At 42.6% G+C, this 26514-nt stretch overlaps 1 protein-coding gene across 1 annotated transcript in view; it reads left to right on the forward strand.

Annotated features, from left to right (window-relative positions):
* The window catches only part of LOC143427463 (interleukin-1 receptor accessory protein-like 1-A), a 150332-nt gene that overhangs the window by 113151 nt on the left and 10667 nt on the right, over nucleotides 1-26514 (forward strand). The window contains exons 3-4 of the mRNA XM_076901627.1: nucleotides 9374-9587; nucleotides 25724-25857. Of these exons, the coding sequence (XP_076757742.1) occupies nucleotides 9374-9587; nucleotides 25724-25857 (348 nt within the window). The remainder of the gene's footprint in view (nucleotides 1-9373; nucleotides 9588-25723; nucleotides 25858-26514) is intronic.

Consider the following 26514-nt stretch of genomic DNA (forward strand, 5'->3'; position numbering starts at 1 on the left):
CCCGCGTGCAGCCGGAAATGCATATGCATGCACATGAACCGCGGATTATCTTGGTGGCGCGCTTTGGGCGAGCTGCCACCCCCTTTTCGACCCCCGTCTCGCGTGGAGCGTGCCTCTGAGAGTGTAATAAGGCCTCGTTGACGGGAAATGAATGTAAAGAGCACTCGTGGGATGGTTTTGGATTAGTTGATTTAGCGGTTCGAGGGGTGCGTTGGATTTTTGGGGATCTTGAGAATGAGGGGGTGGAATGGAATTGTATTCGTGCAATTTTTTTTTATTTTTGTTGGTGCAACACGTGGATCTTTAGTGATAGTATTCATGAAAATATAATCAACCCTTTTGTCGCAAATATTTTTTAAGAACATCAGATTAGTTTAGTAAACTGTTTGGACGCGACGAGAACATTGCAGTATTGCAATTCACGATTCTTTTTTAAATCGACAACGTTCTTCGTGCAACGAACGATCGTTTAATGGCTCAAGGGTGTACTGCGTCGAAACGGAATCGAAATGTCCCGCGACACCCGAGTGGAAGCCAAACATTTATCAAAACCCGTAATCTCGAAGGGTAGAAAGGCTCGTACATTAGAGATTCGAATAAATTCACTCGAAAACGGACGGAATGATTTCCAGGGAGATTAATGGAAATCCGTTGGCCCAGGCGAGATCGAAGCGCGCGGTGGCCACGTAGAAAGAGGTGAAAAATGAGGCTGGTTCCGAGTTATTACCTCCGGAGGCCACCGTCTCTATTCCATCTCGCTCGATCGTCTCCTCGAGATATCGTATTCCGTGTTCCATCGATTTCTGCCCGTCCACTATGACGAGGAGAGACTGAGACGCTTGGCTCGCGACTGACGTCCATTTTGGTGCACGCAGCTACCTCCAGAGTCGCTTCTCGACACCATTTTTCACTCGCGTCGTTATCCACGCGAACAGGATGGATTCTCGTTCGAAGAGTATGAATGCTAGTCGAGGAAGTATCGAGTGTGTATTACAAAACGATTCGAGAATATCGTGTGAAAAATGGATCTTGTCGTACCGTTTTCTGCGATCACCTACGATGCATTGGTGAAGAAGAACCTCTCAGACGATTTTTTACGCGTTGCAGTCGTCGTTTTGTGAAGTACAGAAGATGGAACAAAGTGTGGACCACTGCAAGAAATCTTAAAAGAGAGACAATGGCTTTTGATATACTTAGAACTCGACATTTGTGTAATCAAGTTAATGCTTGTGCATAATAGATTCATCCAAAAACTCTCCCTTTTTTTGACAAACCCCATTTGTACCATTCTAAAAAATAATTAGCAAAGCTCAGTTAATCTTCAATCAAAACTCAACACGAGTTTATCATGGAAATCCATGAAAATTCAAAAACCTAGAAGATATCGAAAGAAATTCGAACGAAAATCTGTTGACGACTCCAAGAAGCACTTTTGCAAGAGGAAAAAGGCGTGGTCGTCATTCATCAAGCTTAACCCTCTCTGCTGTTGGTCGCAAGAAGAGGGTAGTTTCCCAACGACACCTCGTAAAAGACGCAACGTTACGAGCCTCCTAGCGTGACCTCAGCTTAAACGAGCGCGAGTATTTGAATAGAGCTGCCCACGCGCGATTCCGCGAAGCCGTGTTAAAACCGCGAAAGGATTCCTCCGCGGCGTTTCTTCGGCTCGGTAACCGGGATTCTTGGAAGCTCGCTCTTCTCGAGAGCCGCTCTCGACGGTGTCCGTGGCCCAGCAGAGTTAGCGAGCCTCTCGCTCGTAATTATTCGAACGATATCGCTGGTGGGTGAATCGAGCGCGAAATCACGACCGGAGGTCGCCCGTCGCGACGCTATAAAAGGGCATCGCGGCGCCAGAAAGTCAGAATTCACTGAGCCACGGCTAGGAAACTCTCTTTTTCTCTTTTCTCACTCGCAGGCTTCAAATTTACCCCATTGCAAATTAAATCGCAAATTTTGTCTTGGACTTTTGTTACTGTGAATATTAATTTCCTGTTGCAATATTGAGAATTTTGTTGCGTAATTGCCAGGGCTAGAGAATCTTCTTTTTCTCTTCAGACTTTGCAGACTTCAAATTTACCCTATTGCAAATTAAATGGCAAATTTTGTCTTGGACTTTAGTTACTGTGAATGTTAATTTATTGTTGCAATATTAGGAATTTTATTGCGTAATGGTTGTTTGAATTTTCTGTGACAATTTGAGGAGATAACGGTTGGAGAAGAGTATTAATCATAATTAAAATATTTGTAGCTCTGTTTTTTAATAAATAGTGTAATAATAATAGTAGTATAGAGAATGATCAGAGCTGAAATTACATGCATTGCAACGTCTAGTTTTTTATAAGGAATTTGTGTACAGCATTTGCATGAGAAATTCATCCCTTTGCAGACAGAATTGACATTGGATCGTTATTTCAGTGGAAATGAAACTTTCCTGTGAGTAGTAAGAATTTCAAATAAATGAAACATCTGAAGATTATTTATAAATAACAATAGACAAGTAATCTCCACTAATTGATTCCACTCGAAATTCTTACAGCTCACAGAAAATAACAATTTCCCCTGGACATATCGTTCAAGCTGAATTTCACCTACAAATGGACGAATTAATCGCGCGAGCGTCACCCACATTCCTCATAAACAGCTAAAACGTTCCAGTACACGTGAATCCAGCTGCATGCAATTTAGTAACTAATTAAACACGCTCAGAAAGCAATATCGCAATATCAGAAGTATCCATTACGCTCGACCTGTCCACGACCGTGGAACCGTCGATTACCAGCAATCGCGTCAGCCAACCAGCTGCTGAAGATCGAAATTTCAAGGAACAGAAGCCACGACGAGGATCGTCCTACGCAGATTTCCAATTCCACGTTCGTCGAGACGTCTCTTCCTCTTATCAAAGGGGTGGAATCCACCCCTGCGTCGACGTCGTCCTGTCCGCGAGATAAAGGCGTCTGGGAGACGTTAAACGATGGGAGACGATGGCAATCGTGATCGTCAACAGCGAGAAAAGAACGGGGTGGAGGAAGCTTGCGTCTGGTCGAGGACGTGGATGGTCGTTGAGCGTGGAAAGAGAGACGTATATACGCGGTGGTCGAGAAGTCCGTGTTCCCCTTCCCGTTTTAACGACGAACAGGCCACCACCGATCCTGGGCCACGAGATCCTCCGGTTCGCTGGGTTCTACGCTGCGAACTGTCGAACTGGAGAATGGATAACCGAACTTGCCGGCAATAAAACTGTCGTCCTCGGATGGTAACCGTGTTTCATTACGAACTCGAACTTGGGTCGCGGACGAGAAAGATTCTGTGGTGTAGTTGGCTTAAATCGCTTCCTGGTTTCTTTTTGGTTGCTACGAAAATTTTATTTAAGAACAGTGAGGGTTTTAACGCTTACGGTTAGAGCGTGTTTGGTTTTAATTTGTAGCTGTGATTTGTGGACGATTATTTACGGTTTGGACACTATAGATGCGTTGTAACTGTGCGTGAAAGTTTTATCTGTGGAAGAAAAGGGTTTAAGGAATGTTTAATTTTGTCTATCGAATATTAATTAGAATATGCATTAAAGTAGACTTTTTTTATGTTTCTTGTAATGTTCGATGCTTCTAGTTAATGTGTAGATACTTAAAACTGAAATTGAAGGTTTAATTATTATACTTTTCAGCGCCCCCAAAGGGTGCTGCCAAGAAATATAATCTGTGCTGTGACTCTTTAACTGTGAGGGATATTAAGAAATGTTTCAAACAAATATAGTAGCATTCGATAGCTGCTATGCAAATAAAGAAAGAGAAATAGCTGGTTACATTGAAAAAAGATAGGGGTGGCTACCCTTCGTAACTTTTCTCGCGTCTCAAATCATTGATGAAACGAAAATTCACTTTTTTAACAGTAATTTGAAAGAAAGTAACTCGTCACACTTTGCGTGCCTCATTCCGCGTGCAAACCGAACAGTAGAAAGGAAAAACGTCGGGATGCGTATAGAATAAAAATCTATTTACCTGGTTACCAAGTTGCGCGCGACGTCGACCCGCTGTGATCGGCAAACTAGACGTTCAGGTTTACACGTGACAGCACGTCGGTTCCACGGGACACGAAGGCGTTAACAACATCGTCAATCTCAGGGAAAACTCGAACCTGTGACACGTAGATGCAAAAAAATACAGTTGGCCCCAAAAGTATCCGATCACCTTAACTACAAACGAGTAAATTTTGTATGAAGACATAAATTAGTAAGTAAAAATTAAAGCAATATTTATTTCCAAGGAATATTTATTGAAATAGAAATAAATATTGTATTTCAAAGATAAAGGTCACAAAAGTATTCAGCCATTTATTAGCATTTGTTAAATTAATGCATAAATATTATTTTTCTATTTAGCATTGATTTAGCTAGTTTCTTCTAAGTAATTTTAACGTTTATATTGCTAAATTTATATTAAAGATGCTTCTTGAGTTGTCATGTTGGAAATATTATTTTTTCTTAAAAAATATTTCATTGCATTAACATCTGGAGATGATAAAAATGCGTTCAGTCGATTGAAGCCCTACTTTTCATCGTCAGTTTCCAAATCTTATTTTAGATTATAACAAAACTCTAACAACAAACTTAGAAGCCTTATCGAAAATCTAATTATTTATTCCACAATTTTACAAAATGGCCAAACTCTATTGCTTCTCCAAAACATCATTTATTTTTATTCTTTATATTTCATTTTACTTGCGAACTATCTAAACGTGGTAATAAAATTAGAAAATGCTCATTGAAAATAAATTGCAAACCGATAATTTACTTAAAATGATCGAACATCTCTTTAAACCAACTGTACACTCGCCTCCACCGGATAATGCTCCATCAGTTTCCCCCTCCAGACATAATGGGCGCGGGTTTATAAATTTATATCGCTCGGATGACTTATAATACCTGTGTTCGCAGTTCAGTCGTGTTTCGCAACGCCTTTTCGATAATACAAATTTTTCACACCTGAACCAATCGCGTGGAAATGAGACAGACGCACCTCCAACCGCACCCACGCCTGCGATTATGTATTATGCAAGACAGCATCCTCCGATCATTCGTCTGTCATTATTTGTCGAACAGATACACGACGTCGTACATAGGCCAGAATGGAATATTAGATAGCAGCGTGATAATGTTGTTTTCTTCGATCGGATTGGTCGTCGAGGATGTACATGCTCGTTCTTAACCGCAGAACTTTGCTTCAACGCCATTGGTACGTGTGCTGAGTAGAATTCTGTGGTCGCTGATTAGAACGATGTTAATGAATCCTTGATACGTTATGGAAATTTCAGCCGCTAAACTGGATTTAATTGGTTACCACAATACACGAGCTGTCGACAATAATTAAGGGAGGAATATGTTTAAAACAAAAATTTGGAAAAATATAACAGCTTTTATATTTATATTTCTTATCGTTGTTTATAATTGGATATTCAAGAAGATAACACACCATAGGAATTTTTAATTTTTACTTAGTTTTCAGGGTGTTATAAATTCGTTCTTTGGCAGAACTAATTCTTCACACTTCTGTGAATTAAATTCCTGTGAAGCAAATATTTAATTTTCACATTGAAATTCCTATAACTTATGATTTCATTACTAAATACTGACAAAAAGCTATCAAAACACTAACAATACCACGTAATTCCCATATTTAACAATTTTCAATTAAATCCACGTTCGACTTCAGTCATCAAGGCTAAATTAATAATGCCAAATTGTCTCTGAAACAAAGCAAAACCTCTTATCATATAGGACTTAATATCTAAATACTAACAAAAAGCTATCGAAATACTAACAAAAAGCAATCAAAATGCTAACAACAAAATACAAACCCACTTGAAACCACATAATCCCAAATTTAACGATTTCCAATTAAATCCACGTATCGTCCAAAACGAATTCAATCACCAAGGCTAAATTAATAACGCCAAATTGTCTCTGAAACGAATCGAAATCCCCGCATACCGGCGTCCTTGCAATCCTCGTCTGAAAGTGATTCATGAGCCAGCCACGGCACGACGACGTAGAACGCGTAATTCACGAGGGTTCGGTCCCGACCATCCGCAACAGCCCGCTACGATATGCAGGACGCGTGTCTGACGCGGGTATGTCGCGACACGCGAGGAGGCACCCGCGTCAAGGAACAGGCTGGTATTTCTCCTCTGGCTGGAGACCGCTCGGTTTTCCGCGGCGCGTCGAAAGCCTGTCGAGGCGTACGACCGCGCGCGGACGCTCTCTTGAATACTCGTCGCGATAACGATTCAACAATGGCAGCTGCGAGACTCGACCGCTTTGGCCGCGTGCGTGCGTGCGCGCACGCCTGCAGAGATGGCGCGAACGACGTTAATTCCGGTGTCGTAGGTTGAGAATCGATCCAGCGCGCGGCGCGATCCACAGGCTGCACGTGCGTGAGATGCATATTGGGACACGTGACGACGTTTCCACGCGCGTTTGCTGGCGAAAACGTCTCGATCGGTCGTAACTTCGAACGATGCTTCGCGTTACGTAATCGCACGTGGCCCCCTCTGTGTGGTCCATGGAGGTTATAAGCGTCGTCCATCTTGATCTATGGTGTCCTTACTCTTCTCATCGTTGCGTGATGGTATTTACAATTTTCGACAGTGTCAGGTATTTAATCAATGGCTAATTTTATGATTTAGTTAGTTTTTTCGATTATTCTTTGTGGGGTGCAGTTTGAGAGACGCTGGTCCATGGAGGAGGTTATAAACGTCGTCCATCTTGATCTATGGTGTCTTTACTCTTCTCATCGTTGCGTGATGGTTTTTCTGATTTTCGACAATGTAAGGTACTTAATCAATGGCTAATTTTATAATTTAGTTAGATTTTTTTATTATTCTTTGTGGGATGCAGTTTGAGAGACGCTGGTCCATGAAGGAGGTTATAAGCATCGTCCATCTTGATTTATGGTGTCTTTACTCTTCTCATCGTTGCGTGATGGTTTTTCTGATTTTCGACAGTGTCAGGTATTTAATCAATGACTAATTTTATAATTTAGTTAGATTTTTCGATTATTCTTTGTGGGATGCAATTTGAGAGACGCTGGTCCATGGAGGAGGTTATAAGCATTGTCCATCGAGATCGATGGTGTCTTTACTCTTCTCATCGTTGCGTGATGGTATTTACAATTTTCGACAGTGTCAGGTATTTAATCAATGGCTAATTTTATAGTTCAGTTAGTTTTTTCGATTATTCTTTGGGGGATGCAGTTTGAGAGACGCTGAATTGGGAACGTTGAACCTTCGATCGTATCGATGCGAGAGAAAATGGAGGACTTACACCACTTTTGCCAGCGCGTATTCCAGTGACGATTCAAGTTGCCGCGCTGCTGGCTATCCAACGGAATGCTAATACGCGGGTGCTTGGAAGCGAGAGCTTGGAATACTCGATGCGATGGGGACCCACCCTGCTCGTGGCGGGCTAGAAACCGATCCTCCAGCGGCTGCAATGAATTTCTCGCCGCGAAAAGACAAAGCGGCCTGGGTCTGGCTGCAGGCACTCCAATTAATCCTGTTACGTCCCTCGTATTGATCGTGCCCGAACGTGGACACGGTCTATAGGGCTCTGTTGATCATCCCCCAGACGTTTACTCGAAGGTAACAAGTGCCCTGGGGAAAATTAACCCGAGGATGGCGGACGGTTCGAGGGATTGCGCTGGGAGCTGTGCACAGCGCCCAACGTGGCCGTCGAAACTTATAATCTCCATTTTTAATTGCGTCTTCCATTCTTTTCTTTATTATTACCGTATTTCTTCTTTTTAAGTGAGACCAAAACGCACTAAAACTGACCAACCCAATAAGAATCCATCATTTTCATCTCTAACAATATTTCCTTATTTTTCTTTTCAAATATTTCTTACCTTATTATTGAGAATTAGAAACAGAAAGCAATGGAATGAACGAGTGAGAAGAGAGTGCAACAGTAAAATCGAGCTTCTTGGGCATTTAAACGTCGTTGGAGAACCAAACTTATTACCGTTCGTACTCCATCGCGTATTACGTTCACCAGGGACTCTGGATTTAACAAAGCTCGTTCCAACGGATGACAAAGAGAGACAAAAGCCCAACAGTGGACCGTACGCGTGTATAATTTGCGCGATGAAATTTCATAATTATTTTCCAGCTTGGCGACTGTGAACGCTTGGTGGATGCGGGCTCAGAGGCGGCCGCGAATCGTCGAGGGTGGAATGAAAATCGCTCTCAGAACGGCACTTTCGCTTAATATTCTGATTTCCAGGGAAGTTTCGCTAGGCCTCGTTAGGCTCGTTCGAGAGGTTTGTTCGAAACTTGAAAACTTCATCTGCTGCAGCCTCCATCGCTAGAGAAATCAGAAACCTGAAGCCTGTGGGCATCGATGTTGCCCAAGGCAAGGGACTGCTGCGGAGAGACAGCTTTATCGGCGGAATTTCTGTTTTAATATTTTAGCGCGCGTGCGGGGTTTTTAATTAAATGCAGAGAATTTGCGCCTGGAGCGAGCAGCGCGGGAAAATTATTTCGCAGGAGTTCCTCTTTTTTTAGGGTTGCTGTGACGCGTCGAGGATTATTATTAGGGTGGAGGAAAGTTTATTTTTAGTGGTCACATGGTCTGCTTTCATTTTTTAGTTGACGATTTTATATTTTGAATTACGATGCATCTGCAAGAATTTGAAAAGAAAGATTGTAAGTTTGTGAAGCGAAATTTTTTATTAAGAAGAAGTGCTCTACGCTGAATTAATTTTATTTAGCCATTGCAAATTTTCGAAGAGTAGTATATCTGTTTCTCGTCTCTCTAAATATAATTTAATTCTAATCTATAGAAGGGTTAAATGCAAAGAAATAACTTAACTTCGTTTGAAAATGAAAATTTAAAAACATTTAAAGTATCAAATTAATAATTCTATTCCCCCATTTCTACAAAGTCTCTCACACACAACAACATTTCATTATTTCTCAATCACGATAAATAACCACACACATGAAGTAAAACTAATTTTGCATGAAATTCTCGCATCACGAACAAACACATCGTCTATTCTATCAATTATTGATCACTTCGAGCACAAAAATGCTGTTCCACATATTCGCGAGGTAAAATGGAGACCTTGCTTATCCTCTGACCTCGCACAGACGCGACTCGAATCTCGCGATCTCTAAAACCGATTTAACAATTCCATCCAAATATCCAATTCGTCGGAAATGCAAAACGTGCACTGAGACTGACGTCTCTTCCGCTCTGGTCCCCCCACTTCCTCGTCCCTCGCGTGGTGCTCGCTCGAGTTCATTGAATAAAAGATACGGATCGGCGAGGATCCCTTGTTCCTTGATTCGCAAATATTTAACGAGGGATTCGTATGGTTTCCAGGAGAGAAGTCCGGCGGATACACGGGCAAACCGCTGCCTACGTACAGACCAGCCTCGCAATTGGTTCCCTTGGGCGGCGCGGCGAGATTGTTCTGCGAGGCGTACCTGGGAAAGGTCGAGCTGCCTGACGCGAAGAACTCGGTTACCTGGTCGAAGAGCGACAGCAACGTCACGCTACCAAATCATGGCAGGATCGCTCAACATAGGGTGTCCAGGTGAGTTGCATTCGACTCAGCTCTGTATCCTCAGTCTCGAGCAGAATTATATGGGGTGCTTGGTCTTGGTTCGCGGTTCCCGCGAGGCGATCGTTGCCTCGAGACGCTGGTTTAATTAAAGTAGCTCGAGTTCAAGTGAAATTCTTGAACAGCTCCGTTAATTCTGGTGATTGCTCTTGACGTTGACTCTCAAGATTTCTTTCACTCTGCTGTGATCTTTGAAATTTGTTTCGTTTCAAATGCGATGGAGAATTAGTGTATTGATTTGTTCGAGTGGTGAAGTAGGAAATTAAAAAATTGTTGGTGTGAATTTATAGAAAGATTGAAAGCAAAGTGATAACATAAATTTTGCTTGGAATTTCTAGAAATGTTTGAAGTGATAGATTGATAATGAAAATCAGTCTGAAGGGTGTGATCTCGCTTTCTATTGAAACTTCTTTGTAAATGCAAGATGGAATTATTGAGGAGTCGAGAGCAGCTCGTACGGCAATTTTGATCGAAATCAAAAGGTCGATTCGCAAGGGTGGAGCGCACCCTCGAGAGTCGATGGCGTACAGTTTCAAACTGTTAATTAAGGAGCGCATGAGGATATTGAAGTTCGCCTTTGATGCGCGAGCTCCGCTTTCAATGAAGCATCCACGTGGAATACATGTGATAACCGAATCGCTTGACGAGAGAGGTTGATAATGAGAAATCGCGAGCGGTATCTTTGCGAATATGTACGAGAAAATTGCTGATCATCGAATCCTGTTCGTGCGCAGCTGAAAAAAGTAATGAACAGAAACTCGCGCACATTTTTTATCGTAACACATTATTAATGATCGTATCAGTTAATAGCTTGGCTGAAAAGGAAAGAAAATAACACGCATAAAAATAAATTAATATGGTATTACGTTCAAAAACAAATTAAAAACCCTTAACACAGTCACATCCGGTTATTTTAGTGATGCGAAGATATTTTAACATACGTGTATTAAAATTGCGATAATTATTTCTCTAAGCAATATATTTGATTGAAATTTTCAGAAATTGTAGACAAGTAGTATTAGTATAATTTTCTAGTATAAAAATTGGTAAAATAGCTTTCTCTGTGTAATGGTACCTCACAGAATTTCTCATATATCTTCATGTTATTTTCTTACTTTTTATTAGGAGCAATATTACTTTCACAATCACTTGAAATATCTAATAACCCACTAAAAACATTTCATTTCCAAATCCTGCGATTATTATAAAAGAACAAAACTCAAATTACGCTCACAATTAGACCAGTACAACATCAGCTCTCAAACAGATTCAAAAATAACTCCTATAAAACAAGAATTCTCGTTTCTAGAACCGTTCACCAAAATGGCGAGCCAACGAACTCCATAGAGTACCCATACTCCCTTTAATCGCGCGACATCAGCGTCCACCTATCGCAAAGCCGGGCAGAAAGAAACCGCCTGGACTTAACGCAACGCCAACGAAGTTTCCCAGAAGCCTCCATCCACGAACGAGGCTTCCTCGTACGTACACGCGTACTTTCTCGCCCAACGAACGAAAAAAAAAACCGCCTCGTACGCCATATCGGCGCTGCGTTTCCGTGGACGGACGGCAATTACAGTTTCGTCAAACCAGCGCGTAACGAGCTGTATCATCCCGTTGGAGAGTGGGGACGCGGCACCGCCACCGGTCGTTCCGGAATTCCGCGGTGGTAGCCGTCGTCGAGGGTCGCTGGGAACGCGATCGCCTGGGTCCCCACCGATTACCCTTTTTGCCGCGTCTCTCTAGGCATTACAGACGTAATAACGCCGGGACGAACACGGCCGCGTCCAGCTGCGGGTAACAACTCCGCACGAAATCCGTTCTTCCACGGAAGGGACGAGAAAAAGGCTTGGAGAGGGGAGAGAGAGAAAGAGGCTGGCGAAGAAATTCCAAGGAATCCCCCCTCTCCTTTCGAGAGGTTCTCCAAGAGGCCCTCTCCACTCTGTCGTCGTCGCTCGTTCGACACACCGGAGCTCCGTCATTACGCTAATGATAGCCTGGTCTGTTACCTCGGCTCCCTTTTTCGTTCGCGTCCCAGTCTCAGCCGCGAGTTGACCATCGCGCGTACAGGAAACGGAAAAATGTCGGTGCCAGTAATTGTCTGCGCGCTCGAGGGATGGGGCTGCGAGGTCTCTCTTTCTCTCTGGCGAGTCGTTCTTGTCGACGAGGACTTTTACCCAGCCGCGTGCAATGAATCGCTTTATTAGTACCTGCTGCGGGGTATTCGCGTGGAATCGATCGTGCAAGGGTAGAACGATGGGGTGGAGGAACTGGAGAACGTTTGGGGGGTGAGAAGGATCGACGAGATTGATCTTTGTCTGTCAGAGACGCGATCGATCTCGAAAGGGTTGCAGAGGGACGATCCCAGTCTCCAATCACGGTCCATTTTCCAAGGCGCCTGATGGCCGTCGCCGTCTACTGTGCCATCGCGCTGTAGAATTATCGCTGACCACGCTCTCGAACGACTCCATCGATCCGTCGTTTCCTACGGAATGAATAGCGTTTTAATTGCTGCAGGGAGAGACGGTTCTCGAGTTACGTCGACGAGTCCTTGGTGTTAGGTGATGGGATCACGACGGTGGTCGATGGATTTTCGATTCTTCCTCGTATCTCAGCTGTTTGTTTTCCAAGTACTCTATATTACAGTTTAAAAAAAAAAATCTAGAAAAATTTGGAACTATTCTTATACTTCTTCGCAAAAAATGAATCTTATATATGAAACCAAGCTATTGAGAAATTAATTAACACTCACAAAAAGGGACTAAACTGACGACATCAGAATAGCTACACACACGATTCATTTGAAAAAAATCTAGCTAGTTTAATATTCACATTATATACAAAACATAGAATGCAAAATTTGGAACTACATTCATACTTTTTTGCAAAAAATGAATCTTATATAGGAAACCAAGCTATCGAAAAAATTAATTAACACTCACAAAAAGAGACCAAACTGACGACATCAGAATAGCCACACACACGATTCGTTCTTAAACGCATCTAAGCACATCCTTCTCGACCAAATTTTACTTTATTCGAATTCTAGTCGCTGCTTCGACTTCCATTGAGAGCGTCAGAGAAGAAATTAGCGAAAACGAGCGGTCGTTCGCGATGGTGAGCGTCGTGGCGACACACGATTTCTTTTTAAACGCATCTAAGCACATCCTTCTCGACCCAATTTCACTTTATTCGAATTCTAGTCGCTGCTTCGACTTCCATTGAGAGCGTCAGAGAAGAAATTAGCGAAAACGAGTGGTCGTTCGCGATGGAGAGTGTGCAGAGCGTCGTGGCGAGGGGGATGTTCGCGAGGTCGCGCGCCTACGGAAGAGAGCAAGAACCGGGTCGCGTTGAGCGGAACGAAACGACGCGGCGCCAGGGTCACGAGTCCCTCCGGCTGGTTCTCCTCTGTGGTTTCACTTCTCGTTTTGTCCCCGTGCTCCTCGATCATCGTGCCGAGATAGCGATGCCCTGTCCTGCCATGGGTGGTCCCCGTAGGACGCCTCATATTCTAAGCGTCCTCGTTCCGCGTCAGGATTAAACGAGGCCGTCGATACCTGAAGAGACTCTCCTTTCAATTTATGCCCTCGGTTGCTGCGATATCCAATGCTTTCTGGTTCCTTCGATTCGAATACCTCCAACATTGCTTGATACCTGCTTTCAACTGTTATTTTATGGGAACTGTTGGAAATGGGTTTTATAAGTAACTGATAGATTTTATAAATAAGTAATAATATAATCATTATTTCTCTGTAATGTTCTTTATTTTTACGTACTGGAAGTGATTTTTGCCTCGCACTCTCTGTAGAGAAGTGAACTAAAGTTAAGATATATAGAGTCGATGATCTAAAGCATTGGTTGTTAATTATGTGTGAGCGAGGCTCTGTCGCCTTTTATATAAACAAACTTTAGAAATATATTTCTGAAAGAAATACCATCTCTTCTCACTCGAGGACTAGAAAGTACTTTTTATATTTGATTTCCAACGAAAACCAACAGGAAGAAATTAAGTGATTAGCATTTTATTACTAAAATAGTGAATTTAAGAATAGTAGATGGTTAGTTTAATTTGGATCAGTTGCTTAGATTAAAACAATATGGATGGACAATAGCGTGAGGGAAATATGAAGAGTGTATTAAGATTGTAATTAATTTCAGATACGATATCTACATTCAACTATTATTTTATGGGAACAAAATAAGTAATCAGCATTTTATTACCAAAATGGCAAATTTAAGGGTAGTAGATGGTCAGTTTAAGTTTCATCAATTGATTAAATTAAAGCAATATGGATGGACAATAGCGTGAGGGAAATATGAAGAGTGTATTAAGATTGTAATTAATTTCAGATACTATATCTACATTCAACTATTATTTTATGAGAACAAATTAAGTGATCAACATTTTATTACCAAAATGGTGTATTTAAGAATACTAGACGATTAGTTTAAGTTGGATCAGTTGGTGAAATTAAAATAGTATGGGTGGGTAATAGCATGAGTGAAATATGAAAGGGTGTATTAAGATTGTAATCATGATTAATTTTAAACAAAATTAATCGTTTTATTAGAAACAAAAGAACATGGCACCTTTATCAGTAGATTTGACGATGGTTTGTTGAAGATAGTTATGGAAAAATGTCCGTGAACCTAGCATTCGAGGTCGCAGAGACGAAGATCCGGGGGATAAGTAATGGCGGCGCGGCAGGCTCGTTCACGGACGGAAATTCGCTGACGCGGGCACGGAAACGGAATGGTTCCAGCCGGATTGGAAAGAAGAGTCGGCCATCTGTCTTAAAGCGGCCGTGGGGCGGGTAAAAGGGGATCCGCGGAGCGTAATGAAACCGCGCGAGGTTAAACGCGAACGAGGATGTTCAGAGACGTCAGCTGGACTCGTTTCAAAAATTGTCCAACGCGATCTTCTAATATCGCCCGCGTAAACGTGTCGAAGAAGGTCGACGAGCGTTGCTCGAGTCGAGCAACGACCAACCTCGTTCCGTGGGGACCCTGAAAATCACGACGCTCGTTCTCGTGGCACGTTGCGCGACACTTTTTCTTCTCTTAGTCGAAATGGAACTCTTCGTGGTTGAGGAAACTTTTGGGTAAGCGATGATCGTTCCTGCGTTGAAACACATGCACGAAGTTAGTTCTCGATGGCGGAATTTTCAGGCTGGAAAGTGAGCAGAATGGAAATATCGACTAGTCGAAGTTTAAAGCCTTTGGATTCTGCACGAGGTGATGCGCAAAGGGTGCTGCAGCAAGCTTTAGGGTGGATCGTGCTCGTCGAATTATGAGGGGGTTGTAGTGATCGTATTTTCGAAACTTTTCTCTGGTTTTCTTGTTTTACGAGTTACTGTTACTCTTTATATTTTTGCTGTTCGTGGAGCATTTCAAAGAATTTCGTTCATTAAAATAAAATTAATACTCAGTCGTGCAAGAAATCCATTGGTTCTCTAAACAAATTTTCTCGAACACGAAGAAGCACTCAGGATTATTAGAAAATATCGTCGTGTCGACTAAGAAAGGGTGAAACTTGGAATTATAAAGAGTAACGAAAATTTTCGAATAAAAATGAAAACTTCCGCTTGAACTTGATCGTCGAAGGCTGCACCACTTCCTCGTGACGCACTAACGGGGGGACCAGTGATCGATGGCGCGAATTAACAGGTGTAACGAACAGGAATTCGTCGGATCGCGAACGATCCAGCCTCGTAAATCTTAAGCGACTGGTTACTATGGAGCTAATAGAGACGAATTGCCCGCGGTTCTGTGATGGCCGTCGATGCGGATCTGTTAAACGTTGATTGCATTCGAATGCAAATCCGCTACGTGATTACGTTGGACGCGTGGACACGTTACGTCTGCGTCCTCGCCTCGCCGTCATCCTTTCGATTACCATATCGAGTCGAAAAACGATTAACCATGGCTCTTGATGAACACCTTTGGCCATCACTTTTCAAGCTTCTACCCATAATCGTTATCTTTTGCCCATCGCGTGAAAAGACTGCAAAATTCAATAAAATGAAATTAGATTCTTTGGTCCTCTTTGCAAGTCAGAAGTTAAGGCACTTGAGTTGACCAGAGTGTCTGTAGGGTATGTGGACACTTTGGTCTTTGCTTTTGTACTTACTAGTGTAATTGATATTATAATAGTAAATATTTTATACTTACCAGCGTTACAAATCAAAAATGTCAATGACGAATGCAGAATCACCCTTTGGATTTGATTATTAAGAGCACTTGTTCATCTTGCGAGGACCTTTGGATGGGCATTTCATCCATGAACTAGTCAAACCTACATGGTCACCCTCTAAACTTATGTATCTACCAGTTTTCAGACACTCATAGCCAGATACATTCTTAATCACGTAGCCTCTTAGTTACATAGCCATTTATCTACATAGACACACAGACAGACTGCACTCGACATAGAACAAAAATACCTCTTCGTCAAGAACAAATTTCATATAACAAAAAAAGTCAAAGAACCAGTTCAATTACCCTCGAACTTGAGACAAGTCCTTCGCGATTAGTCAGCAGACACCCAATCGCAAACACCCATCGAAACCAACCACACGAGATATAACATCGATCGAATAGAGTTCCCGTTCGACGAAGACCACTGAAGGGTTGCCAAAAGGACTGACCAAACCATCGAGAGAACGAGCACCGGATAAACAGACGAGGAAGAAGGGGGTGTGCGGTCGGAGGATTCGATAAAAAGATCGCTCGAGTGGATCCGAGGCTTCCCTGGAGCGAGGCAACCGGGTGGAGGAAGAATAGAATAGAAAAGCGGGGGTGGGAGACGGTAAAATATTGAAAAGTGCCCGCGAGGAACAAAAGGAGGACCAGGAACCAGTGGGCGAGGTGGAAACGCTCGAGGAAGGGGCAGAGGAAAAAGTGGACATTGTAGCCAGAAGAGGCGAGAGAAAAAGCGATATTCGATGAAGCTCCCCAGTTTTTTCCACCCCTTTCGCCCTGGTATCGCTCAGCCGGGAGATAACGTCGATGAAAGCGATGCAATTATCGGGGCGGGGTCGACCTACTTTTCAGTCGCGTTAATTGTAATGTCGTCGAGGGCGGAAAACGCCTCGAACCGACCGCGAGGGGCGAGATACGCGGTGAACATCCGGCGAACGAGGAGAAATGAGCGAGGCTGGCTGAAACGCCGGAACACAAAGGACGGAAACGACGTTTCCACGCGACTGATGAATTTGTACACTGTTTCCTGTCGATGAGGCTGAGAGCAGAGTCCGCGTTCAACCACCACCCCATTCTCAGTCATCGCGGATCGCTGCTCCTCGTTGCTTCGAAGAACCTCGAAGAACGCTTCTTTTTTTCTCGCTCTCGATTCAGCGTTTGTAAGAAAGGTAAACACGGCTGGCTTGAATTGTGGTTGAAGGGAGATTCGAAACGACTGGTGCTTTGTGTCGGAGGGTAATTGAATGGGAATATTTCAACGGCAGTTCCTTGAATCTGAGTTTGTAACGAGCCACGGGTAATGGCGGTGAAAGAAGCTCGAAATTTGTGCTAACCCCTTCTCTGCTCGTGGAACTGAATAAACACTGAAAACTGAGATACATTACGTTTACATTGATAGAACTTTTATTTGTACAATTATATAACAATCAATAACTTAATTTCAAAAAGGAATAATTGTACAGTATGTACAACTGCAACAAATTGACACATTTTCTGCTGCTTTCGACGAGTGCCTTTTAACTTTCTCCTCTTCTCTCCATAACCGTGTAGACCAGCTCTTCAATAGCTCGCGAGGGGTTGAAACGCAGGGCAACAGAGCGCGACGAATGTACGCGTTCCAAGATAAATAGACTGGTGTTTAACTTTCGGCTAACTGACGTCCCCTTAACGCAGCGACACAGCGTCCACCGCGTCCCGCGACAGTGAAAAATGCTTCGAGGGGGTGGCGCGACCATTTAAATTTCCCGCGTAATCCGTTTAATTCCGACCCGACTCGGCGAATTAATCGACGCGTCGGAACCAGAGGAATTATTAATATTAATGGCCTGGTAATATAATGGGCCGCGTAACTTAATTCCGAGTCGCCTGCGACGCGAATAATGCGGCGTCCCCGGGGGAGAAGACCAAGATGGCGGCCAACAACCACCGCGCGAGAGGCTCGAGAGCCACGAGAGGACCAAACGCTCCCTCTTCCACCTCGATCTCGCACGGAAACGAAGCTGAAACGGAACTGAGAGGGCAGGGAGGGTGGTTCTTTTAAATGGACCGACTGCGCGCGAAATTCTATCGCCGCGAAACCGTAGGAAAGTTTCGCGTTGAATAGACTCTCTCCGTGAGCGAAACGACGCAATCAGTTCTCTCTCTCTCTCTCCCTCTGCATCCTTTGTTCGATATCGTTTCATTGTTCGACTGGTGTACGCCTCGCGCGACACTCGATTTGAATGTCGATAGCCCCCTGTTGGACGTTCCTGCGCGTTTAATTGTAATTGGAGAGTCAGAAGGAACGCTGCGGACGTTCTTCGTTTGAAATTTAGCGGACGACTAGGATTTGATGAAATGATGGGAAATAACGATACTTATCTTAAGTGGCTTAGTTTGGCACTGATACACAGCTCCTCGAAAACATTTCTCTTTTACTGGAATAAAAATAGTTCAAACTCTGAGCAATTTAAAATATACATATATAATTGTCGAACGTACAAAAACATGTGTAACATATTTGTTAGCTGACAATATATACTGAACATCCAATATGGCTGACATAAATGTAGACGACTAGGATTTGATAAAATGATGAGAAATAACGATACTTATCTCAAGTGGCTTAGTTTGGCACTGATACACAGCTTCTCGAAAACATTTCTCTTTTACTAGAATAAATTAGTTCAAACTCTGAGCAATTTAAAAAAAATATATATATAATTGTCAAACGTACAAAAACATGTGTAACATATTTGTCAGCTGACAATATATACTGAACATCCAATATGGCTGACAACAATACCTTGACTCTGTAATAGCAATAAAAAGAAGAAAGCAGAACTGACAAATGGAGATAACGAGAGCTAAAAAAATTGACCACAACTAAACCCACGAACCAGCGACCAGCAAAGGCGTATCCCAGGACAGAACAGGGACACATGGAACGTCCACGGAAATGAATCGAAACCACTGCGACCAAATCGACCGATCGAGGCTGCGGAACAGAAAGTAATACGAACGCGACTGGTAGCCGACAGGGGACGCGGCGTCCGTTCGTGACAAACCGATTAATTAACATTTGACCGTCCCGCTAATTCGATTCCAGGACGAAATGGCCCGCGCGCGATTCACTCGATTGAATTAGCGTATTATCAGCCGTGTCAGTCGATTCCGTCGCGCGGTTGGAACTCGAGGGATCGTTTTACTCGCGCTGTCAACGGCGCTCGAACGTTTCGTCGAACCCGCGCGACGTCCCCCACCTTCGTCGCGGCGTTTTGTCAAGGCTAGCCGTTGAAATTCCGTATCAGCGGGTGGGTCGCACACAGGAGGGAGGGTTGCACACACGGGAACGAAGAGAAATCGCCCAGCAGACACTCAATCCTGCGCCTGACCCGTGCCTACGCACGCGAAACTGCCGCCGCGGATGGAAATTTAATCCGGGCTGATTCAGCCGAGCGGAATTTGACAGACGAGACCCGTCTGCGCGGATGGAGAACGTCGTCGCGGATTACAATGTGCCGTTTAATTATTCTGCGGAAGGGTCGCGTCGCGGAAAGAGCGCTGGGGTTGATTAAAAGGAAAATCGAGACGCGTTCCTTCGTGAGGGGACGCGACCAATCGGAGAACAGCACTGTGGCTACGTTTTCGAATGATCTCGTTGGTATTTCGAGGATTTTCTGTCTGTGCTGAGATAGTAATTGATGCTTTTCTTCTTTTGCTATTGTTTGTGGTATTGTGTTTGCTCCAAGTTAATGGAGTTGAACGTTTTTATTTTATTAGTGGAAATGATAATTGTAGTATGGGTTTTTAGTAATTTGGTACTTTTGGCTTTGGGTTTGATGGAAATTTTGAAAGTGGAGGCTATGATTGTTTGTATTAATTAAAAGGTTTTTATTTTCTGTAGAAATGATCATTCCAATATGGGTTTTTAGTAATTTGGTACTTCTGTCTTTGGGTTTGATGGAAATTTTGAAAGTGGAGGCTATGATTGTTTAAATTAATTTAAAGGTTTCTATTTTCTGTAGAAATGATCATTGCAAATAGGATACCTGTTACTTTGGTACTTCTGCATTTATAGTTGTTAACTAAAACTTAGAATATCCTCTGAAAACAAACGAAACGCCACTATACTTTTCTTTATCAATCGAAATATTAATCACCACGAAACGTGCCACTATTCAAGATATTATATCGGATAATCGCACGAGTTTTCAGTCTGTTGCACCAAGTTCTGGATTAATCGACGAAAACTCCGGCGAGCATAAAAATTCTAGTCGTCTTCGACAATGGCGTGGCTTCCGGCGAAATGCTCGCCAGCTCGAAAACGAAACGATCGCACATCCAAGCCCAGCTGTTCGCCAGTTCCATGCAAATAGGCTCGACGAGCTTAAGAACGCTGGAAACGGAAGTCGTTGGACGCGTTCCAGAGATCCATCCCCTGAACCTTCAGCAACTCGAGTGAGTTCCATCGTTCGAGCAACCTGCGAGCTTCAAAAAAATGCTCGAATCTCGCGGCACCGTTTAAACGAAATTTGAATCCCCCTCCATTCGAACCTTGGCAATTTCGACAATTCCCAGATCGAGTTACCAATACTAATCGCGCTGGACAAAAAAGTCGCATAACGAAGAGGAGGAGACCAACCTGGCGTCGATTTCCACGGCGATATTTGCAATTCGATCCTGTGTTATCCTAGAGATTAAAATCGTGCCAACGGACGTGACGTTTCGCTCCGTTTCGAGCGTGGAAACCCTGCGGTTCGTCGAAACGCGTTCACCACGCGCCAGCGTCTCTCTGTTCCCTTTTTTTAATCGCCAGAAACCGTGCGTTCGAAGCGATCGTCGTTCTCAGGATGGAACTAAAAAGTTGAACGCTTATCTCGCGTGGATCTAGCGAGAGGAATAAGAAAGCTTGTGCACGAGAAACATAGATATCAACTGAGCGTTGCTGAAACTATTCGTGGATGGATGGAGAGGGCAGCAGTAGCTGTGGGTGGTTTAATTAAAACAGAACGGACACGCTTCGAGCGTTCGAGGATCGAGTCGAGACAAAGGGTAGCGAGTTTATCGGTTTCTATTAATCAAGCGAAATCGACTGCGCGTTATTGATGCGAGGTCTACGATGTTCCGATTTGCGTGGCCTGGCTGGGACGAAACTGGCGGCGATTAGGCGAGTTTAAAATGTACTTTCGTTCTATAACGCGTGTGCAATTCTGTTTCGAGCCCTGCTCTGACGGGCGATTGTTTCGATCGATCTTCGTTTCTAGCTTGATTGACTCCGTGGGATACGCGATGGCTGCGCAGGGTTGACGTTGCTGATGGAAAAATGTCAGGTGCTCGATGGACTTCGAAACGAAGTTGAAGTTGGAATAATGTTTACTTTTAATTGCTCTGATCTGAGGAAATCAATTGTTCAATTTCGATAGAATTAATGTGGATTGTTGGATTCTGGGTTGAACAGAGTCGAAGGAATCGAGTGCAATACTCTTTAAATTCCAAAGAAAGGTGTTCACGAGGTACGTGGTATGTAGTCTAACGTGAAGCATTACATTTGTTCAATTTTGAAAGAATTAATGTGGATTGTTGGATTCTGGGTTGAACAGAGTGGAAGGAATCGAGTGCAATACTCTTTAAGTCTCAAAGAAAGGTGTTATTCGCGAGGTACGTGGTATGTAGTCTAACGTGAAGTGTAGAATTCTGAACTATGAATGTTCTACCTGTTCTACCTTTTCAGATTTGGTATTTAAGAAATTTTATAAATTGTCTGAATAATAATCATGAAATTTTACAGAAAGGTGTTATTCGCGAGATACGTGATATATAGTCTAACGTGAAGCGTAGAATTCTGAACTATTAATGCTCTACCTGTTCTAGCTTTTCAGATTTGGTATTTAAGAAATTTTCTAAATTGTCTGGATAATAATCATTAAATTTTGCTCTATGAAATCAACTATACAGTCTCGCGATCGAACTACCAAGCAACTGTTTGAAAAAACGAGCAAAAAAAGCTCGTGCCCTATCGACAGAGAAATCGAAGCAGCAGAGAAGAGCACAATGGAGTCGGGTGGCCTTAAATTTGCTTTTGTAATTCCGCGCTCGGTAACAAGCGCCGGTGCCCGATTGTTTCGGATTTTACCGAGCAACTTTTAATTAAAACTCGCCGAATTGAATCGTCAACGACGCGGCCGTTCGCCTGGAACCCCTGCGCCGAGGCAGCGGCCAAAAGTTGGTCAATTTAAAATTCCCGTTGAACGAAGCGTTAGGCGCGTAGGTTGGTAACTCGTCGATAACGAACGGACAAAAGCGTGGGGGGATGGAACTCGTTGTGGAAGAGGTATCTTCAGTCGCTGTTCAATTAGCCTGTTAGAGAGCGCGACAGCCAATCTTGTTACAGAGCCCAAGCTATTTTTGAGAAGAGGAAAATATTATTTGTACCATCTGCATAGCAGTCCTAGATGATAGGTAATTTAATAGATTTAGTCATTCTTAATTCTCAATAGCAATCATTTTGTGATAAAAGGAGGTGAAGAAGCGGGTTGCTAAATATTTGGGGACCAGAAGTCGAGTGATTGTTGCTGCCACCCTTAGAATTAAGATGCCAAATGTTTGGAGCCACCACCTTTAGATATAACAGCTTCGTCATCCCTTCTCTATAAATGTACCAACTGTACTGGAAAATAAGACAAAAATTGGCTTCTAGAGAAGTATTAGAATTTGAAAGCAAAAAGGTAAAAAGCCACTAACTCAGAATAAATCAAATAGTAGACAAAAAGTGGACAACTCAATGAAATTTAAGCTCATTTTAGTTAACAGCAAACCCATCAAGTTATTTAGTTTCACAAATTATGGATGGTCCTTCGACACAAGCACACTTATGTGCAATTTAAAGGAATTCACTCAAAAGCCTGGTTCTTGAACATAGCTCTTGTTTCGATCCACGAGTTCGAATTAAAACGAGACGGCCAGCGGATAAAATGGCCCGTGACCACGAGCAGCAGCTGTGCCTGGTGTTAGCGAGGGGGGATTGGCCGGGAAATCCGACGCACGCTGGATTTTCCCATGGAAATCGATTCGCGATAATGGACGCGAGAAAATATAGCCGCGCTCCACGAGGATCGAGGATGGTACCGCGCGTATTCCACGCTGGTTGTAAACGAATTACCGTTTTTCAGCGGGGCGACGCGCCCGCTGTTTTTACGCCCGCTTGACGGTCCTCGCTCGAGCTGCGACTATGGTTTTCAGGCCCATTTTTTTTTTTTCTGCATGCACGTTACTTTGCTTTTTATTGCCGCGCGAAATAAATGCGTCGCTGTTCGGAGAACGCGAGATAGAGTTGCTCTTTCGTTTTTCTTTTAGGCTCGCGAGGCAGAGCGGATGATCAGTGTCGCTCGAAAATGTTCGCTTTTGTTTTATACTGTTCATGAATAGCGTTAAATGACTGATCGATCGATGAACAACCATCGCTGCAATGCTGAAGCTAAATTGGCGACTGAATCGACGAGTTATAGCATTGTCGACGATTCCACCCGTAGCCTTGTTTTTTCCCAGTAATGAAAGGTGAATTTACGTCGATTGCGATACCGATATCAGTTTACGTAATTCCTGCGGTTGCGTGTTGCGTAAACGCACGGTGTAATCAGCGTGCTGGGAAAAACTGCGATGAAACGATAACCAGTTAACCTGGCTTTATTTTGTGTACAGTGTAAACATTTTTATTTACAGAGTATCTGCTTTTTTTCAGAACAATTTAGAGTATAAACATTGTCTTCTATCTTTGGATGTATTTTAGAGAGGACATTCAGTAAGATTATAATCGTTTATCGAGTATAGAAAAGTATTTAAAACGAGGAGGATAAAGTGATTCTAGCTGAAGAGTAAAATCATAAAAACATTGCTTGACAACACTTGTACATTTTTTTAATTTCTAACTTGTTTCTTTACACATGCATATATTTATAATTTCTTGTAAACAGGAACTAATTTCATTTTTAAATTGATAGAGACATTAGAACTGGCTGTATTTCGTGCATTTGGTATTTCTCAAATATTTTTTCAAATAATCAAAGGGACTGTTCTTAGAGGAGTTAATCAACTCTTTGAGGCACAATTTCAAGTACTACTTGCGCAAACATTCCAAAATTCCATGCCTCGAAGAGTTAACCCTTTGCATTCTGAATTATTATTCAATTTTCTTGTCAACAACTCTCTATCTAAAATGTTCTATTGGAAATTTACATCACAGGATAATTTCTTAGCTAGCTATATTAAATATAACTCTCGAACTTTGTTCTAATTCATATTTATGGAAATTTATACTTGTTCTTTCTTTGATTCACTGATATCGAGTCATGCTGGACAAAATAACGATCACAATCATTAATATTCCCAATTTTGTATTTCAAATGATCCTTAAAAACCTCGCGACCAAGTTCCCTCACCTCAGTTCCAATCACTGTGCGTTTCATAAAAATGGAGACGTTACATCTGCCGCTACAGGCGTTACATCAATCGTATATTTACATAGATTAGTGGAAACGAGGCAGTTCCACGTAATTCTATCGCGTATTTCCACGCTACGTAAACCAGACGATAACAAAGATAAGAATTCCATCTGGGATCGCGTCGCGGACCGCGACGCTTCCGAGAAGGGAAGACCAACGTGGCCAACTCCTCGACAAAAGTGACGAGGCTCGTGAAATAACCGACGACTCAATCGTCGCGAGAGTTCGCGACGAAACAGACGGTGCTGCCTCCTCGATTTCACTGATTTACGAACCCGTTCGATCCGCCAAACGAGCCTGCGCCATTTATTTGCGTTTCTGACGAGAGTCGAAGGAAATTGCCGCGAACAAACAATCGCCATCGTTTCTACGATAACCATCGTTGAGGTGATGTAATTCATCGATCGAGGACGCGTGGATCGAAATTAGAAGCGGCGAAATCGATTAACAACGCGACGGAATGTGGAAAGTCATCGAAGGGGATGAGGTCAGCGCTTCTTTCCGCTGTACGCTTTTCTGTGGAATGCGAATCGCGGAAGCTGTAACTCTTTTTTATCCTTCTCGGATCTACGGTCGTTAACGGTGAAATTCGCGAATCGTACGCGTTTATATTCCGCGGAAGAATTGAGAAATCGATTGCTTCATCCGGGATGTCCGTGTTTTAATTAGTCCTCGTTATTCGCGATGCGGTTTTCGATTCCTCTGGAGTCACTGCGTAATGGCGGTTCAACGTGTAACATCGCTGTTCTCTTTTTCTTTTTTAACTGAAAAACGTATTGTAGCATATTTATTAATTAAGGACAATTACTAGATTTTATAAATCGTCAGATAATTCTTTAAAACTGAGATATTGCTTTAAAGATGGCTGACGAACGACTGAACTCGTCGTTTTAAAATTCCCTCACTTTCTCTCTTGCATTCTTAGAATATTCCAAACTCACATAAGATTTTATAAATCATCAGATAATTCTTTAAAACTGAGATATTACTCTAAAGATGACTGACGAACAACTGACTCTCGTCAATTTAAAATTTTCTCCCTCTTGCATTCTAAGATAATTCTTTAAAACTGGGATATTACTCTAAAGATGGCTGACAAACAGCTCACTGTCGTCATTTTAAAATTTCTTCTCTCTTGCATTCTCAGATAATTCTTTAAAACTGAGATATTACTCTAAAGATGACTAACGAACAACTGAACTCGTCATTTTTAAATTTTCTCCCTCTTGCATTCTCAGATAATTCTTTAAAACTGGGATATTACTCTAAAGATGGCTGACAAACAACTCACTGTCGTCACTTTAAAATTTCTTCTCTCTTGCATTCTCAGAATATTTCACACGCACATAACATTTGAAAGCCTAATTATTGATTAACTTCGAATAAAGATAATTTCGCTATTCTTCAGTGTAAAATTATTGATTTCAGGGAGAACAATCAGATAATCGGCTCTTATTTGGAGATCGAGGACATAACTCTGGAGGATTACGGCGAGTACAAGTGCGAGGTCAGCAACGGAGTCGACGAGGAGATCACGTTACCCGCTCACGTTTATCGACAAGGTAACTAAACGTTTGATCGGTGTCACCGCCGGTTTAAGGAGGGTGTACCGGTTATACCTTACGGATAATTCCCGTCCACGCTTTCGCGGGTTCGCCTCCCTGTAGATGTCCATGGCGGCGGGCACGAAAAGCGAAAAACTAGCCGGACGAACGGTTTTTATCGCGCACTGATCGTTTCTGCCGATTTCGTTGGATCGCGACGCGGTCTTTACGTTATTGCATCAGGTATCTGTCGAGCGGCACAGATCACAATTGCGATTAACACTAAGTTTAGGATGTTGTCATCGAAATTTTCCTTGATATGGATTCTCCATCCATTTTGAAAGAAATTGATTAATCTTTGAAGAGTAGCTGTGATCGAATATATGTTGATTAAAAAATTATTACGTTCGCGTTTTCAAGTTTCTGAATCGAATGAATATTCTGTTATTTTTCTAGAACCGAAACTTTATAACTAAAGAAGAAATTGTATTCTTAATCAATCTTTGTATAAATCTCGACTTTCGAATTTTGCGAGGAACCAATTAACCAGTAAATCTGACAGTAACTCGTGTCACGCGTAGAAAGTAGTGACCATTGGCCCTTTAAATTGTAATTTTCCTGGAAACTGAAACGTATTCTCAAATTTCAAAACGTTCAGGATACTTTCCAACCAGG

This window comes from Xylocopa sonorina, chromosome 9 (assembly GCF_050948175.1).
Source record: "Xylocopa sonorina isolate GNS202 chromosome 9, iyXylSono1_principal, whole genome shotgun sequence".
Taxonomy (NCBI): domain Eukaryota; kingdom Metazoa; phylum Arthropoda; class Insecta; order Hymenoptera; family Apidae; genus Xylocopa; species Xylocopa sonorina.